Genomic DNA, 15,738 nt, shown 5'->3' on the forward strand with positions numbered 1-15,738 from the left:
AATAGAATAGATGGGCTCCAAGGGAAAAAAAAAAAGGAAAAAAAGACACAGAAAATTTCTATCTACCTTCCAAAAAGGTGGATTCTGGGGCTGGGGAGACTGGAAGTGGGGTGGGGGTCAGAGATGACCCTCCCTCCGAATCCCTTGGTAACCAGAGGCTTCTAGTTGGACCTGGTGCCTGCAGCCTGGAGGGACAGTCAAGGAGGTGGAGTCTGGGACTTGGGAGACTTGAAGTGGGGTGGGGGTCAGAGATGACCCTCCCTCAGAGTCCCTTGCTGACCAGAGGCTTCTAGTTGGACCTGGTGCCTGTGGCCTGGAAGGACAGTCCAGGAGTTGGAGTCTCGGGCTGGGGAGACTGGTAGTGGGGTGGTGGTCAGAGATGATCCTCTCTCAGAGTCCCTTGCTGACTAGAGGCTTCTAATTGGACCTGGTTCTTGCGGCCTGGAATTACAGTCAGAGGCTTCTAGTTGGACCTGGTGCCTGTGGCCTGGAAGGACAGTCTCGAGATGATATTTCTTGTAGGTAGCAGATAGAAGGTTTCTGTTTTTCTATCCATTCAGGCAGTCTGTGTCTCTTACTTGGAGAATTTAATCAATTAACATTCAGTGGTATTATTGATACTTCTGAACTTGTCTCTACCATTAATTTGGCTGTTGTCTTGGTTGTCTTTTATTCTATTTCTTTCTGTTCATTCTTTAGTTTTCCTGGAACAGGATTCCTTTCGGAGTTCTGTGAAGAGCTGGTGTGGTATGGGCAAATTCTCTGGTTATGTTTGTCTGCAAAGATTTTAATCTTTTTCCCCCCATATATAGGATAATCTTGCTAGATATTATAATCTTGGTTGAAATTTTTTCGCTCTTAACACTTTCAAAATGTGTTCCCATTCTTTCTTTGCTTGCATTGTTTTGCTTCAAAGGTCCAGTGCTAGCAGGATTTCATGGAATAGGTTTCAATGCCCTTATTAGTTTCTTCATCTTCTGGGATACCAATTATTTGGATATTTGGATATTTAATGGAATCTAGTATTTCTTCTTTATTATCTTCAATTTTTTGTTGTAATTTTCTCTATCATTTTGGTAGTTTTCTCCTAGGTCAGAAATTTTTTATATTACATTCGATATTCAATATTCAGCATGGTCTAATTGGCTTTTAAATACTTTTAAGGCTGTATTACAGTCTTTATCTCTAATAGTTCCATTTGATTCTTTCTTATGGTATCCATTTCTTCTCTTTAATTGTGGAAGGACTTCCTCATGTCTTGGAGTTTGTTATTTCTTTTTTATTCCAACTCAGTTTTGTCACCATGAAGGTTCTGAATTTTTCTCTGAATTTTGGTAATTTCTTTTTTTTTTTTTTTACAAGAGATGCAGGAGAGTTATTGTGTTCTCTTGATGGAGACATACTTCCTGATTTTTTCAAACTTGAGGCTCTTCTGTGACTTCTAGCCATTGAGTGATGTATTCACTTTTGGATACATTTTTAGAGAATGTTTCTGCCACTGGGAACTAGTTTGCTTCCCTTTTGCTATGGATTTCTTCTTTGCCAGTCTCTCTTCTGCTGTATTTCCGATGTGTTTCCACCTGGTGGAGTTTTCTATTCCGGTTTCTGATTTGCAGTTTCTCCTTTTTTGCAGGTAGTTCAGTATAGAGTGAGGATCCCTGGGATCCTCATGATACTAAGATGTTTGAAAACTGTGGTTCTAGCCCTATCTAATCCTTCTTGGCGGGGAATGGACGATGAGGAGAAGATGACAATGTAATTATAAAAGAGCGCAACGCATGATTTCGTCAGGTGGCTGCAGATGGAAGTGGGCTCTGCTTGAGAGCTGCCCTATGGGGGAAGAAGTAAAGAATTAGCAAAAGAAAGAAGGAAAAATAAAAGATTATTTTTCTGGTGGGGAAAGTCCGGAGCTGGGGCTGAAAGTGGGGCTAAGGCTAAGGTACAACCCACCTCAGCTTCCCTGACTGCGCAGAGGGCTGCAGATGGTAGTAACTATTGTTGAATTCTAATAGTTCTTTGTAAAATGTAGTTACCAGTCCTGTGTTAGATTAGTCTTTTCCATATATTTTTCTCCCAGACATGACTTATTTTGTCACTCTTGATATTGAATGCCACAGAGCTGAAATTTATATTATTTTTGTTTTAAGAGAGATCTTTTGCTATAGAGTGTAAGTGCTCGCCAGAGACACAGAGATAGACATAAAGCAAGAAGTCACCCCACCAGGGGGTGGCCACTCTGCAATCCCTTATCTATTCTCTTTCTAGGATCTGGAGCATGCATGCCCACAATCCTGACATGAGTTTTAAGGTGCTGGGTCCAGTATTCAAACTGTGGTAGACTATGTGGGAGTCCAGTGACATAAGCATTCTGCCATCTGCTGGTCACTGAAATTTATAATTTTAATGGATTTCAGCCTAACAGTTTTTATCTAACTGTGCTTTTGGTATTTCGTTTTTTTTTTCTTCTTTTCCTAAAATAATAATCAGACCCAAGGTCCCCTTAGATTTTTCTCCTGTTTTATCTTACAGGATTATGTAGAATTTGTGTTTTATCTCTAGGTCTGTGATCCATCTTGATTTAATTTTTGTGAAGAAAGTAAGGTCAGTGTCTAGATTCACTTTTTTTGCAAGTGAATGGATTACTTAGGTGTCATGAAGCTGGGTTAATGTCTGAGTTTGTGTAGCCCTTTGGGGATTTGTGCCAAAGGCATTGGTAGTAAAAGAAGTAGCCAGTAAACTATTTTTGTCATAGATGCTTTCTGGTAAAAGCAAACTTTGGTGGATTTACTCATTTAGGGTTTTGCCTTGCTTAGATTTTGTCTCTTTTATCTTGTTACCTTTTTATGCTTTTATGATATTTTTTGTATTTCATTGGTATTTTATAAATTTTTTATTTTAGGGTTTATTTTAATTATGTAGCAGAAATCTTTTCCTTTAATTTGTATTTGAATTTGTCTTGATTTTTCTTGCTTTTTGTAGGTTCTACATGAAACATTTCCTCACCACACATTCCTCATGAATGGTCTTATTCAAGGTGTGAAGGTAAGAACAATTTTTGTGTGGTTCTTAATGAGCCGGAGTCAGGAATTTAATAGTTTTAGCTCTTGAGGTTTAAATAGAATTTAAGGAAATAATGACTATTTTTTCTGGACTTAAATCTAAGTTTTTATTTGGGTTATCAAAACAGAATAAAATAACAACACAAATATATACAGTATAGAATAATTTACTGGGGGAAAGAGATGTGAATACTCTTATCTCATCTTGTAAATGTTTACAGAGCAGTGTATAAAGGGTATAATTATGTGAAAATATAACTGCCCTAACAATAGAATCAAGTGGGCAGTTGCTACTTCTTTTAACTAACTTAGACTGAGAAAGAAGGAAGTGTCAAGTTTCAGTTGGATATTCAGTTTTATGGCCCAGCTGATGTTCTAGCCATGACTTCCTGCATTCTCTCTCAATTTAATTAGCCTTAGTTTATTATTTCAGTTTTTTAAAAGAATTATTTATTTATTTCTATTTATTATTATTATTTTTCAAGTTTGCTCTATTGCACATACTCTCACTAGAGAGAGAGAGAAAAGGAGGGAGGGAGGGGAAGTGAGAAAGCAAGCCACCACGTCCAGGACTTGAACCATGGTTGGCCATGTGGGAGTCCATTGCCCTAACCATCACACCACTCACTTGCCCAGTTATTTTAGTTTTAATATGATTCATATCAAAGCTTATAAGTAAAGGGTCAGACACGCTTCTGGCTCACTTCATAGTAAAGTTTATGGATATTGGGCCAGCAGGGGACATTGAGGTTAAAGTGCTAAATCCCACATCAAGGGCTATAGACTCTGAGAAAAATTACTCCACAGATCCCTGTCTCCTGCAAACGCTATTGAATTGTGATTTGGGCAATTCTGCAAAATAATGCCAACCAAATCTTTACCTTAAAAGATAAGCAGCCTGCCCTACTTTTATCTATGGACATCCACAGTGTGTTCTCGAAAACAAAGCATAAAAGGAATTTTAGTTTATGCAAGGGCTTGGATAAAGATTTGTGTAAGGGATGTATGTCTCTTAGATAAAATGACAATATTTTCACATAAGATAAACATGTCCACCCTTATACTTTAAATCATTTCTAGATTACTTATAGTAGCTAATATAATGTAAATGTTATCCAACTAGTAATACTGTATTTTTTTTTGTTTTTATTTTCGTCTTGTATTTTTTTTCCCTCAAATAATTTTGATTTGTGACTGATTAGATTCATAGATTCAGAAACTACAGATATAAGGGACCAGCAGCACTTTGTAGAGGACAGATGTGAGGATTAAATGAGATACCTTTTGGACAAAGCATCACAGTGCCTTCACGTGCTAAATCCTAAATGAATGTTAGAGTAAATGTGAAAAACAAACCAACTATTAAAATGCAATATTGGTGAATTTTTTTAACCAGTTTGAGGGAAGGATTTTTATTTTTAGACAAAGAATTTAAGAATGAATTAGGTACATCAGTATTTCAAACTTTAAAAGACAAATGTGAAAGTGTTATTTATCACATTAATAAAGCAGGAATATTGGGACCAGCAGATGGTGTAATGGTTACATCGCTGGACTTCCACATAGTCAACAACTGTTTGAGTCTTGGACCTGGCAGCTTAAAACTCAGACCGGACTCATGTACATGAATGCCCAAATCTCTGAGAGATGAATAGAGAAGGGATCTCAGCATGACCATACCCCTGGAGAGTGATTTCTCGCTTTCTGTCTCTGTGTCTCTCCAGCTAGTACATACACCATGTAGCAAAAATCTCTCTAAAAAATAAATAATAAAAAAATTTAAAAGTACGCAGGAATACTGTTCTTGACATAAAAGTGTTATCAAAGTAAAACCCTTAGCAAATGACTGATATCCCATAAGGGCAAAGAAAAAAATATAAGCTTAAGCTGACAGTTTACAAAAGGGACCATTGTAAAAATAAATTGATCACTAGTAAGCACAGAAGCCTAAATTACATAAGTTAGTATTAATCACTTATCAAATCAGTGAGAGACTAAACTGACATACTAGATGAAGTTTGTTGTGTACGGTGGGTAGGTCCCTAGGCAGTCTTAATGAGAGGATAAATTGGTGCCGCCTGTAAGAGCTTAACAAGGTACTTTATTTCTACACAGTCCTTCTAATAAAGTAAAAATTCAAGGATAGATTTATAATGGTAAAACTTGGAACCAGTTAAAATGCCTTAGAATTAAAAGAATAAATATGTTTTAGGCATATGATACCACACAGACATAAAACGAGCACATTTAAAAAAATATATTTCTTTCGCACCTGAGAGAGGAGAGGAGCATCCTCCATGGGGTCTGGTCATGCTATATTCCTCTTCCCCTAGTCCTCCAGCCTGTTGGATCCTGAGTACCTGTTTGTATGCCTGATGTGCTATAGGCTTACTGGGCTGAGGTTTAAAACTTTGGTTACCTTGTAGGATCCAGCTTCTCTGTATCTCAGAGCTGGCCCCAAAAGAACACACTTTAGAAGACTACCATGTATGTGACCTAAACAGGCTTTATTGGGTCATCAGAAAGGTCTTGATGTATTTTTCTGTTTTTCTACGTATAAATGTTTCATAACTTTTCTGACGACCAAAAAATATAGCCTTATATAGTTCCAGGTTTATGTTGACCAAAACATTCAAGGGGGAGGGCCTTCAGAACATTTGTAGAAGGTGTGTGTTATGAAGAAGTTGCATGAATTTTAATAGTTACTGCACTTATAAAAACTTTTACACTTTAATTCTGTTTACCACCTACTTTTATGAAGTCCCAGCATATATACCTTGGAGTGGAATTGCTGGATCATAAGGCAACTTTTTTTTGTTTAATGTCTTTAAACTAACTCTGATTTGGCAAGTGATCTGTGTTCCTCATCTCCTAGACTTTGGAAAGATGAGTGCCTTAAACTTTGGACAACAGTTTCTTTTATTTCTGTATTCATTCTTTTGATTATATCAAACTCATCACTTTGCACACTCAGATATTTCCCTGAACCTAAGCCCTGAAGTGCAGACTTGTATATATTCTCTTGCCTAATTGATATTTATATTTCTTATCTAAGAAGCTTCTCAAAAGTAGCATCTTCAAGACCACCCCATGGCCTATTGGTTAAGGGAACTGTATCCCATGTGGTCTACTGTAGTTTGAATTCTGGCCCAGTGGCTTGGAAAACGCACTAGGTGTGCATGCCCCAAATCCTGACAGGATGGAAACTAGAGGAGAAGGGATTGTGGCATGACCATGCCCCATTTGCTGGGGTGGGGTACAGGTGTGTTTTCTGCCACCATTACCCCCACCCCAATATATGTGTCCTCTGGCAATTTTTAAAAAATCAGTATTTTCAAACTATAACTCCTGATCTTCCCCTTCAGCCTGACCCACTCATGAGTCTTTCCCATTTTAATTGCTGATTATGTCATCCTATTCAGACCAAAATCTTGTGTCAATCTTGGCTTCTTTCTACCATATCTTAAACCCTACAGTGAGCAGATTCTGTGAGTCTACCTTAAGAATAGATCTTTAACAATGGGTCAGAAAGTGATGTGGAGGTTAAGGGGTTGGATCCCACATGGCTGACTCCATGGTTCAAATCTTGGACCTGGTGGCTTGAAAATTATACCAGATGTGTGTGTGTGTGCCCAAAATTCCAAGAGAAGGGATTGTGATGTGGCCACCCTCCCCACCCCCAGGGGAGTTATTTTTTGCCTTCTTTCTCTCTGTCTCACTGATGAGTTAATGCACCCTATAGCAAAAATTAAAAAAAAAAAAAAAACCAAAAAACAAATCTGTAATCGAACTTTAAAATATTGTGGTCTAGGGCCACCACCCTCCACGTCCCTGGACCATAGCAGTATCCTCCTTCCTGTTCGTTCTCCTTTCATTAGAGAGATTCTGATTCCTGATTATATATGAGCCTCTTTGTGATATTTCTTCTCCGCACCCTGCCCTCAGTTTCCTCTTCTGGCAGCATCCCTGTCGTCCTCTCCTTCGCTGCAGACCTTACTCCATTCCCATTCTGTCAGCCTGGACTTGCCTCAGGGCTTTGCAGGTAATGTTTTTTGTTTTTGTTTTTTCTGCTTGAATTTTTTCCCACCAAATATTGGCATTCCTTGCTTTTTTTATCTCCTTGCCCAGATATATTTTTTCATTTGAGATTTTGTTGATGTTCATTCAAAATACAATATCCTTTTCTGTCATTCTCCTTCATCTCTGCTCCGTTTTTCCTCAAAGCATGTCACCATTGTGTAAATGTGACATGCTGTGTATTTTACTTTGTCTTCATCTTGTTATCTGTACTACTACTGACCCCTTCTCTTTCAAATTAGAAGAAATTTTGTGGTCTTTTTAGTTTGGCAATAAGACATTTTGTTTTGTGCTAAAACACAGAACTTTTTTTTTTTTTTTTTAAATTACCATAGGGTCGGTGCACACAGAGGACTGGGGTTTGGGAGTGAGTGCCCCCAATAAATTGTGCTTATACCACACTCCCTTTCCCATTTTTCCATCCCATTAGGATTTGGGGAATTTATATGCATGTGCCCCCAAAGTTTTCAAGCTGCTGGACTGAGATTTGGCCCATGTGATTGTCTCTGTGGAATCTGGCTTCCTTAACCACTGCTGTGAGACTATTCCCCAAATACACATAATTTAAATTTACCATTTTAACCATGTTAAAGGGTACAACTCAGTGATATATTAAATGTATTCATAATGATTGGTCATTATCACCTTCCATTCCCATAACATTTTTCTTCTTGTGAAATGGAAACTGTACCCATTAAACAGTAACTCCTGATCACAACACTGTTTTGAATACTACACATTTGCAATGAGCTTTGAAGTCAGGAAGTATGTATTTTAGCTTTGTTCTTTTTCAGATTGTTTTGGGTACTTAAGGTTCCTTGCAATTCCATATGAATTTTAGAATGAAATTTTCTTCTTTCTTTTTTTTGCAAAAAAATAAGTCATTGGGATTTTGAGAGGGATGGCATTGAATCTGTAGACCACTTTTCATAGGAGTGACATCATTAATAAGCCTTTTAATCCATAAACAGAGTGTGTTTCCATTTATTTATGTATTCTTTAATTTCATTCAGTTAGTTCCTAAGTATTTTATCCTTTTTGATGTTTAAATGGGATTATTTTGTAATTTCCTTTTCAGATTGTTCGTTATTAGTTTGTAGAAATGCAACTGATTTTCCTCTGTTGACTTTTTGTCCTGCTGCTCTGCTGAATTCAATTATTAGTTGTAATAGATTTTTGGGGAAGACTCTTCATAGAGTTTGCGATTGGGTCATCAGAAAAGTCATGATGCATTTTTCCATAGAAAAATACATCTTGGGGACCAGCAGTTGGTGTAATGGCTATGTCGCTGTACTCCCATGTAGCCAACCGCTGTTCAAGTCCTGGACCTGGTGGTTTGAACTCATGACGGGCGTGTGCGCTTGCGTGCCCAAGATCCCGAGAGGAGAATGAAGGAGAAGGGATCATGGTGTGGCCATCCCCCCAGGGGGTAATTTCTTGCATTCTATCTCTCTGTCTGTCTCTGTCTTTCTGGCAAGTGCATGCACCCTTTTATAGTAAAAACTCTCAAAAAATAAAAAAGAAAAATACATCTTGACTTTTCTGATGACCTAATATATATATATATACTACTTGTGATTGGGGATAATTTTACTACTTTCTTTACTGTTTTGATGTCTTTTATTTTCTTGCTTATTTGTGCAGTCTAGGATTTTCAGGCTGTCTTGAGTAGAAGTGGTGAAAAAGTAGGTGTCCTTGTCTTTGAACATTGAGTATGGTATTTTCTTTCTATGGGTTTTTTATAATCTGGCTTTCACTGTAGAATCACTTCCTTTGTTTCTTCTTTCTTGAGTGGCTGGTTTTATCATGAAAGTGTTGAGTTTTTGTCAACACTTGTTTTCTGCATCATTGGAGGTGATCATGTTGGGGTTTTCCCTTAATTTTAATGTGATGCAGTATACAATCAAATTTCATATGTTGAACAAAATTTAAATTCCAGGATTCAGTTCTACTTGGTTATTGTATATCATCTTCTAGTTATGCTGCTACTTTCAAATTGCTAATGATTGGTTGAGAAATTTTGCCTTAATGTTCATGAAAGGTACTAATCAGGTTTTTCTTACGTTACGAAAAGCCTGATACCTGATTTTGGCATGGGGTATTTAGGTCTACTGTGTTGGTAATAACAGAAATATCCAAGTCTGGTTGATTTAAGAGAATAGAGGTTTAAATAACTGACGAAGTTTTTGGAGGCTGAGAAATTCAAGAGCATGATGCTGGCATATGCTATGGGCTCTTTCTGCTGCATTACAGGATGGCACAGGGCTGGAACATGTGTGTCTGTGTCCATTCCTGTCCTCTTAATACTATCACAATGGCTTACCAAATTTTAGTGCATGATTTTTTCAGGGATACATTGAAATTATAGCACAAGGAAATATTGACGGCACAGAATGAATTATAAGTTTCCCTCTTCAGTTGTTCGGAGAAGTTTGAGAAGGATTGATGTTAGTACTTCTTTAAATGTTTGGTAGAATTCATTAGTGAAACCATCAAGTCCAAGACTTTCCCTAGGGGCTTTAAGTAGTCTTCTTCCGATAGATATGTTCAGGAGTCTTGTTGGGTTTTGTATTTCTAAGGATTTATTTTGTCTATTTTATCTAGGCTATTCTATTTTGTGGTGTACAATTGTACATAATATTCTCTGAATCATTTTAGTTTTATGGACTCTATAGTAATGTCTTTACTTTCATTTCAGATTTTAGAAATTCAAGGTTCCCTCTCCCTTAGTCCATCTAGCTAATGGCTTGTGAATTTTGTTGTTCTTTTTTCTTAAAAAATAAAAAACAACTAGATTTTATTCATTATTCCCCCTTTTTCTACTGTCTATTTCATTTATCTCTCTCTCTAATCTTATTATCTCCTTTCTTCTGCTAGCTTGGTTTTAGTTTCTTTTTCTAGTTCCTTAAGTTGTAAAGTTAGATTGCTGATTTGATATCTTTCTTGTTTTCTGGTAAGCATTTATAATTGTAGATTTCTCCCTTGACATTCCATCCTGTAAGTTTTAATATGTTGTCTCCATTTTCATTTATCTTTAAATATTTTTCAGTTACCTTGTGATTTTCTCTGTGATCCACGTTTTTTTAAAGAGTATGTTAGTTTCTTCAGATACATCTGGTAGGTCTGAGTGGTTTGTTGCCTTGTATCCTTTTTTAATCTGTTGTCTGGCTGTTTTGTCCATTATTGTGAATGAGGTACGGAACTCTTCAGCTAATTTTTTTTTTTTTTTGAGAGGTTTTAGCTATAGGGCATGTGCGCTTGTTGGAAAGACAGAGACAGAGAGACAGAAAGTGAGAAATCACCCCCCAGGGGGAATGGCCACGCTGCAATCCCTCCTTCTCTGTTCTCTTCTCGGGATCTTGGTCATGCACACACACGCGCCCAGCATGAGTTTAAGCCACCGGGTCCAGTACTCCAACTGCCATCAACCACATGGAAGTCCAGTAATAACAGCCATTACACCAACTGCTGGTACCTCTTCAGCTGATTTTTAGATCCAGATAGTTCTCTCTTCAATTTCATCAGTTTTAGGTGCATGAATGCTTAGAATTGTTATGTCTTCTTCTTGTAGTATTGAATCTTTTATTAATGTGTAATGTCTTGCTTCATTTCTTGTAACTTCTTTTTTTAATCTGAAGTCTGTTTTATCTTATGTTAGTATAGCAACTCTGTTTTGGTTAGTGTTTGTTTTCTGTATGCCTCAAGTTTTTTATCTTTCAATTTCTTGCATTAATAGTTTTTCTTTAGGGAACCAGCAAATGGTGTAATGGCTACAACGCTGGACTCTCATGTATTCGACCCAGCATGAGTTTAAGCCACCGGGTCCAGTACTCCAACTGCCATCAACCACATGGAAGTCCAGTAATAACAGCCATTACACCAACTGCTGGTACCTCTTCAGCTGATTTTTAGATCCAGATAGTTCTCTCTTCAATTTCATCAGTTTTAGGTGCATGAATGCTTAGAATTGTTATGTCTTCTTCTTGTAGTATTGAATCTTTTATTAATGTGTAATGTCTTGCTTCATTTCTTGTAACTTCTTTTTTTAATCTGAAGTCTGTTTTATCTTATGTTAGTATAGCAACTCTGTTTTGGTTAGTGTTTGTTTTCTGTATGCCTCAAGTTTTTTATCTTTCAATTTCTTGCATTAATAGTTTTTCTTTAGGGAACCAGCAAATGGTGTAATGGCTACAACGCTGGACTCTCATGTATTCGATCACAGTTCGAGTCCCAGACCCAGTGGCATAAACTCACACCCGGCATGTGTGCGTGCATGCCCAAGACCCCAAGAGGAGAATGGAGGAAAAGGGATTGCAGTGTAGCCATCCCCCTGGCGGGTGATTTCTCTCTTTCTGTTTCTCTGTCTTTCTCTGTCTTTCTGGTGAGCACGTTTGCCCTGTAGCAAAAAACTCTCAAAAAAAGAAAAAGGAAGAAAAGAAAAAGAAATAACGTATCTTTAGTTTTGTGTGATGTGTTTACATTCTTTTCACATTTCCCTTTGTGTATATTTTGTAGCTGTTTTCATTGTGGTTATCATGGTGATTATACTTAGTACCCTAAAGTTATAATGTCAATTTGAATTTAGGCAGTTAAACTCTAATAATATATAAAAATATCTTCCCCTGGGGCCAGTAGTTAGCGTAATGGCTATGTTGCGGAACTCCTATGTAGTCAACCGCGGTTCAAGTCCCAGACCCATATTCATGTAATGGTGAGCCATTGTGTTATTGAGAGAGTGGAGACTTTATCAGATTATGGTATTGAAAGGTACGGCCTTTGCGCGGTAATTTACATTGAGTGAAGTTATCTGGGTGGGACTCCCCATAACTGACTCCAAGTAGATTTATAGAGAGGGAATGAGACATATAGATACATGCTGCGCTGAAGATCTGAAGATCCTGCCATGTGATATCTTGTGGTGCCTTGAATCCCACCAAGAAGACCCTTACCAGATATGTCCTCTTGCCTTTGGCCCTCTAAAACCATGATCTGAATAAACTTCTATTCTTTATTGATTACTCAGACTTATGTATTCTATTATTAGCAACACAATGGACTAGAACAGTGTATCTGCATCAAGTCTTTTTCAGGGACATATTTCTGCTTTGTTTTTCCTTTTAATTTGTTACAGTTTGTTATATGCCTTGTAATTTTCAATTGAAAACTAGACATTTGAATTTAATAATATGGTAAGTATTCTGAGAAACATACTCTCCCTCTTCCAAGTGTTTGCCAATTCATTTTCTTTTTTCCAGTTGTTTTGTTTTTGTTGTTATGGGCTGTCTCTAGGCCTGGGATAAGTCTGAAGTCTATTCTTTTTTTTTTTTTTTTCTTTCCTTTTTTATTTATCCATTCAATTGCTATACATCATTTAGATTGTAAAGAGACTTTAACCAATATGATGTACACCTCAGACTAGCCCAGTTGAGAATACTATACACATCATCAACAGGTAATAAACCGTATCTGTGTTCCACATATGTCTTAGCTCTCTATTTTATTCCCCCAAATTTCCTTTCCCACACTCTTTCCCTCTCTCACTCTTCTTCCACTTTGTCCTTAGTGTCCATAAGATTTTCAATGCTTTTATGTCCTCCAGTCTTTTAGTCTCTACCATAGAGTGCAAACCATGAGTATATTTTAAGTGGAGACTTGCAATGTCTCTATTTCAAAGCCTGACTTGCTTCACTCAGCAGTAAATCTTCCAGAATGATCCACTTTCTGTCTTGGTGTTTTTTGTGTCTGAGTAGTATTCCATGGAGTGCCACACTTTTTCAATCCATTCATCTGTTTGTGGATATTTGCGTTAGTTCTAAGTTTTAGCATTTATGAAAATGCCGCAGTACAGAAAGATGAATCTCAAACCTTGTCACCATTAACAAAAATCAACTCAAAGTGGATCTAAGATCTAAACCTAAGAGCTCAAACTGTAAAATTACTGGTGAGAACACTAGGGAAACTCTGGAAGAAATTGGGGTAGGCAAAGACTTCTTGAGCAAGACCCCCAAAGCATAGGGAAAAAACCCCAAAAAAGACAAGGGGTATTACATCAAAAAAGTTTCTTTTTTTTTTTTTTTTGAGAGATTTTCACTATAGGGCGTGTGCGCTCGCCAGACAGACAGAGAGAGACATAGAGACAGAAAGCGAGAAATCATCCCTCATGGGGGATGGTTACACCACAATCCCTTCTCCTCCATTCTCCTCTCGGGATCTTGGGCACACACGCACACGTGCCCGGCGTGAGTTTAAGCCACCAGGTCCGGGACGCGAACCGCGGTCGACTACGTGGGAGTCCAGCGACATAGCCATTATGCTAACTGCTGGTTCCCCAAATAAGAAGTTTCTACACAGTAAAGGACACAGTGTGAATTGACAAACCTCAGAATTGGAGAAAGTTTTTGTAAACTGCCTCAGATAAGGGAGTGATAACCAGAATACACTCCAGCGGCTTACCCCAGAGGAAAATGATTAACCCAATTAAAAGATGAGAAAACGAGCTGAATAAATAACTCTCTAAAGGATACATATGAATAGCCAAAAGGCATATGAAAAAATATGCTTCAGCATCCCTCCTCATAAAGGAGATGCAGATCAAAACTACAATGAGATACCACCTAACCCCAGTCAGAATGGCAAAGAGTTAAAAAAAAAAAAAAAAGGTAAGTGCTTGAGGGGATATGGTGAAAGGGGAACTTTCCTACATTGTTGGTGGGAATGTAAATTGGTCTAACCATTGTGGAGAACAATATGGAGGTTTCTCAAAGACCTTCAAATATAACTACTATGTGATCCAGTAATTCCACTCCTGGGTATCTACCCAAAGGACAGGAGAATGCTCAGTTGGAAAAGCGCTCATCTGAAGTCTGTTCTAAGCCTGTGCTTTTCCTTGGGTATGCATTGTCATTTTCTAATTTTATATACAGTTGCTTTTTTACATTTTCTTGGAGAGGTTTTTATAATAGGGTGCATGCGCTCTCCAGAAAGACAGAAAGAGACCAAAAGCGAGAAATTACCACCTATGGAGGATGACCACACTGCAATCCCATCTCCTCCATTCTCCTCTTGGGATCTTGAGTAAACACACACACATGTGCGCACACGCACCTGGCATGATTAAGCCACCGTAGGACTCAAACTGCAGTCGACCATATGGGAGTCCAGTGACTTAGACATTACCCCAACTGCTGATCTCATATGCAGTTGCTTTTGAATATCCTAATCTTTAATGTCTGTTTCCCAAAAGGAAAGAAAGAAAAATGAAGGGAGTAAAACAAAGGAACTTAGAACTTTTAATCCTTTGGATGTTACTAAAACCAGAGTGGGAGGTACAACAGCCTCTTTGTACCTTTGTGATATGGAGTAGCAGTTAGTGATTAGAGTTCAGATCCCCATATTTGAAGGTAACCACTGGTCCTCACAGATTTTGTACAGATTATTCCAGGAACGTGCCCATAGCTGCCTGCCTGTAGGTTAGGTATGGGTAAGCTGCTGCTATCCCAAGAGCTGACCTTGAAATTAAGTCTCCCAAGCCTTCCTTTGAGAGATGCAGGCCTTCAGTAGATTCCAGAATTCCAAACTAGTTATAACTAGACAGATTCTGCAGTGTAGTTATCTAGGTGAGGAGATAGATTCCTAACACCTAGTGCTATCTACTCTGTCATCTTCCTAGAATTCCTTTTTTTCCTCCGCATATGGCACATGCACTCACCAGAGAGAGACAGTGAGAGGGAAAATGCGAAATCACCCTCCCTCCCCAGGGGGAGGAATGGCTACTCCACAATTTCTTCTTGTCCATTCTCCTGGGATTTTGGATGTGCATGCACACATGCCCGTCATGAATTTCAAGCTGCCAATTCTGGGATTCTAACCATTGTCAGCTAAGTGGGAGTCTAGTGTCTTAACTACTATGCCACCTGCTGCCCCTACCAGATTCTTACAATAACATTTTTATAAGAAATAAAATACTTTCATTCTCAATGTTTTTAATGTTGTAAAAATTAATGTACTAAAGGGACCAGCAAATGTCATAATGGTTATGTTGCTGGATTCCCACGTAGTCGACTGCAGTTCGAGGCCTGGACCTGGTGGCTCAAAACTAACACCAGGCATATGTGTGTGTATGCCCAAGATCCCGAGAGGAGAATGCACGAGAAGGGATTGCAGCATGGCCATCCTAACTTGGGGGGATGGGTAAGGAGGGACATGTGTGTCTCGCTTTTTGTCTGTCTTTCTGGTGAGTGCATGTACCCTATAGCAAAAGTCTCTATAGCAAAAGTCTCTCTTTTGGAAAAATAAATTCCTGTACTAAATAAATTTTACATTTTCCCATCTCAGTAACCAATATAGAGTTTTTAGTATTTTTTTTCTTTTTTTATTTATTAATTTATTTTTATTTTTTTAACATTAATATGCTATACATCATTACAGTATACAAAATGAATTTTTCATCCAAAATACACTGTCTATTGGCTCAATCAAGCACATCAACATATGTGTTATCAACAATTTTTCATTTCTTATGTCTTGTATATTTTACGGGTTTGTTTTTGTTTTGTTTTGTTTTGTTTTTTTGCCATCCTTGATTCCCTATCCCTAACCCTCT

General features: G+C 37.9%; 1 protein-coding gene across 1 annotated transcript in view; it reads left to right on the forward strand.

Moving 5' to 3' along the window:
• SLC71A2 (solute carrier family 71 member 2) overlaps nt 1-15,738 on the forward strand; it is a gene marked incomplete at its 5' end in the record, with an annotated part of 92,126 nt that overhangs the window by 36,908 nt on the left and 39,480 nt on the right. Inside the window, 1 exon segment of the mRNA XM_014588617.2 lies at nt 2,980-3,042. Within this exon segment, the coding sequence (XP_014444103.1) occupies nt 2,980-3,042 (63 nt within the window).

The sequence above is a fragment of the Tupaia chinensis genome, unplaced genomic scaffold, assembly GCF_000334495.1.
Source record: "Tupaia chinensis unplaced genomic scaffold, TupChi_1.0 Scaffold000037_3, whole genome shotgun sequence".
Classification (NCBI taxonomy): domain Eukaryota; kingdom Metazoa; phylum Chordata; class Mammalia; order Scandentia; family Tupaiidae; genus Tupaia; species Tupaia belangeri.